Source organism: Austrofundulus limnaeus, unplaced genomic scaffold, assembly GCF_001266775.1.
Source record: "Austrofundulus limnaeus strain Quisiro unplaced genomic scaffold, Austrofundulus_limnaeus-1.0 Scaffold193, whole genome shotgun sequence".
Classification (NCBI taxonomy): Eukaryota; Metazoa; Chordata; class Actinopteri; order Cyprinodontiformes; family Rivulidae; genus Austrofundulus; species Austrofundulus limnaeus.
The window spans coordinates 719,481-721,873 of NW_013952595.1; the positions used below are offsets into that span (position 1 = coordinate 719,481).

General features: G+C 41.9%; 1 protein-coding gene and 1 long non-coding RNA gene across 2 annotated transcripts in view; one reads left to right on the forward strand and one right to left on the reverse strand.

Moving 5' to 3' along the window:
* The window catches only part of LOC106524592 (eukaryotic translation initiation factor 3 subunit A), a gene marked incomplete in the record, with an annotated part of 13,862 nt that extends 12,874 nt beyond the window's left edge, over positions 1-988 (reverse strand). The window contains 2 exon segments of the mRNA XM_014018457.1: positions 595-648; positions 792-988. Of these exon segments, the coding sequence (XP_013873911.1) occupies positions 595-636 (42 nt within the window).
* LOC106524593 (uncharacterized) lies at positions 94-1,661 on the forward strand. Its single transcript, XR_001311013.1, has 3 exons — positions 94-404; positions 868-1,074; positions 1,473-1,661. It is a non-coding gene; the product is annotated as an uncharacterized LOC106524593 (long non-coding RNA).
* Positions 1,662-2,393: the final 732 nt, after the last annotated feature.

The following is a 2,393-nucleotide window of genomic DNA, read 5'->3' on the forward strand; positions in this document are numbered from 1 at the left end:
ATTAATTTAATTTTAAATTAAATAATATTTTTATGATTCAAAATCTATTTTATATTAAATGAAGTCATTAGCAGGCAGTCTGAGTTGTGTAGCTCTGTCATAGATCATCTATTTAACAGGATTGCCACTCTGACTGAAATGTTTTTCATTCAAGCCTTAAAAAAGAAAATAATCATTTTTCTAAATGAATTTTTCAGAGGGCCAGACTGAAGTCCCCTGCGGGTTGCAAGTGGCCCGTGGGCCACCAGCTGAATATGCCCGACGTATAATCAAAAAATGATGCATTTGTGTGAATTACTCTAAACTGTTCGGATTTTTTTGCAGAAACAACCAATCCACTTCGGTGAAGGTTTGAACTAGCCTTGAGCTCATCAGTGAGACCAGAGTTAAAGTATGTTCAACAGGTAAGACATTTATTGTTTATCTTTGACTGAATTTAATATTTTTGTACGAGACGAGGTGTCATTTCTTCACAGCACAAATGTAAAAAATGTAAATCAAGTTAAAAAACAACAACTTGGATATTTACAGAATAAGACTAAATAAAAACCTGCTTATAATATTTAATATCTCAGTAGATATAAGCTGAAGTACCTTTGACATGGGGATACTTTGAAACCTCTTCACGTGAGCCATCGTCACTGTAGGCTGTTAGAGATATGCACTTTAACCTTTATGTTGATGTATTCAGATCAGAAACCAACAATTATTTCAGTCAGAAGTTTAAAAATATTAAAAATCTACAACAATATGAAGCAGATATGAACTCATGAAGAGTAAGACTAACTCACCTGATTGTCCACATTACCTCTGTTGCTCCTCTCTGTCCACCTGATGGCTTCCCTTCTTTTTATTATCTCACATCAGCTGCAGCTCTGTCCTCACCTGTGTGAGCGTCCCGATGGAAAGACCCCAGCTCTGTGTTGTTGAGCAGCGACGGCACAAGTTTACGCTCAAGTCATTCCCACAGGATGGTGACAGAAGTGCCACACTTCCACTAATAACCTGTCAACAGGCCAGAAGAGTAGATGTGGCATCAATATGTCTGCTCTGAAAACAGGGCCAGATGGACAGGTAGGAAGAAAAATAATAATGAGAATATTTCCCAAAAGACAAAAGCATTTAATATTTCGCAGAAGAAGATTAAAATAAATAAATAAAAGGATATTTGCGACACAGCAGCTGGATTTTGGTTTGGGGAACATGCCATTGTATTATAATTAATAGTATTTACATCAGGCTGCTAATATGAAGCCTGAGAGCAAAAATAAGTTGWGTGAGTGATGGATGTTTAATATAGATTGTTTCATTTTATCACACTGATGTCACACAGGATGAGCGTCCTGACTGTGATGTCTGTTTCCTTTGTTTACAGTTTCAAACTATTAACTGTACAGAGTAAAAAGTTATGTAAAAAGTTTTTAAAAATTATATGTTCAACCAATTTTCTTTTCTTGTCTTTTCATGTACAGTTGTTGGGGGCTTTACCTAGAGGTTGACTGAGAAAAAGGTGGGCCTGGCTGAAAARGTGTGTGAAATTTAACCCAACTTGTAAAATGCTTGGACAGTGAAACTTTGTTCACTTGTTGTCTACAACAGTTACTGATCTATTATATTGTTATAACTGCTATCTCTAGCTTATATTTGTCTGAAATTTAAAAACAGCCTCTAAATCATGTGTCAAACTTAAGGCCRGTAAGCCAAATGTCTTAAAAAAGTTGTTTTAAACCAGCATTGACCAAAAACTACATCTCCCATAATGCATGTTGATTATTATAACTGCAAAATGATGGCATCCTACAAGGTGGAGGTGAACTGGGTTCAAAAGAGGTGTATCAACKTTCAAAATCTACATTTAGCTGCAATTTCACTACCCGTTCCCCGACTGCCATTTGGGGAGGGGGTCCTAAAGAAGGGCGGGCCGCGGGGTGCGGTCCTGGGCTATGGGTGGGCTCGGGGCTTGGATGGTTGCCGGGGGTGGGGCTGGCTCTCCATCCTCCCTGGTGCTGCTTGGTCTCCTGAGGTGTGGCTCTTGGTTCCTGTGGGTGGCCCCCTGGCCGGGGTGGCTGCCGGGTTCCGGTGGGTGACGGCTGGGGGGGTGCACTTGGTCATTGGCGGTGTGATAGGATGGTCATGGTTGTGGCTTCTCTGCGGCGGGGGTCTGGCCGGGTGTCCTGGTGCGGCCCGGGCTGGGCCTTGGCTATCTGCTCCTCTCCACCTCAGAATGATTGGGTCTACCTCCTGGGTTTGGGTGTGTGCTGCCTCCAATAGGGGTTGGGTGCATGTCCTAGACCTGGGGGTATAGCGTGTGTATCGGGAGGGTGGGATGGTGCGATTGTGTATGTTTGGATATTTGTCAGGCTGCGGTCTGGGCTGCCTCTCCTGCTGGTTTA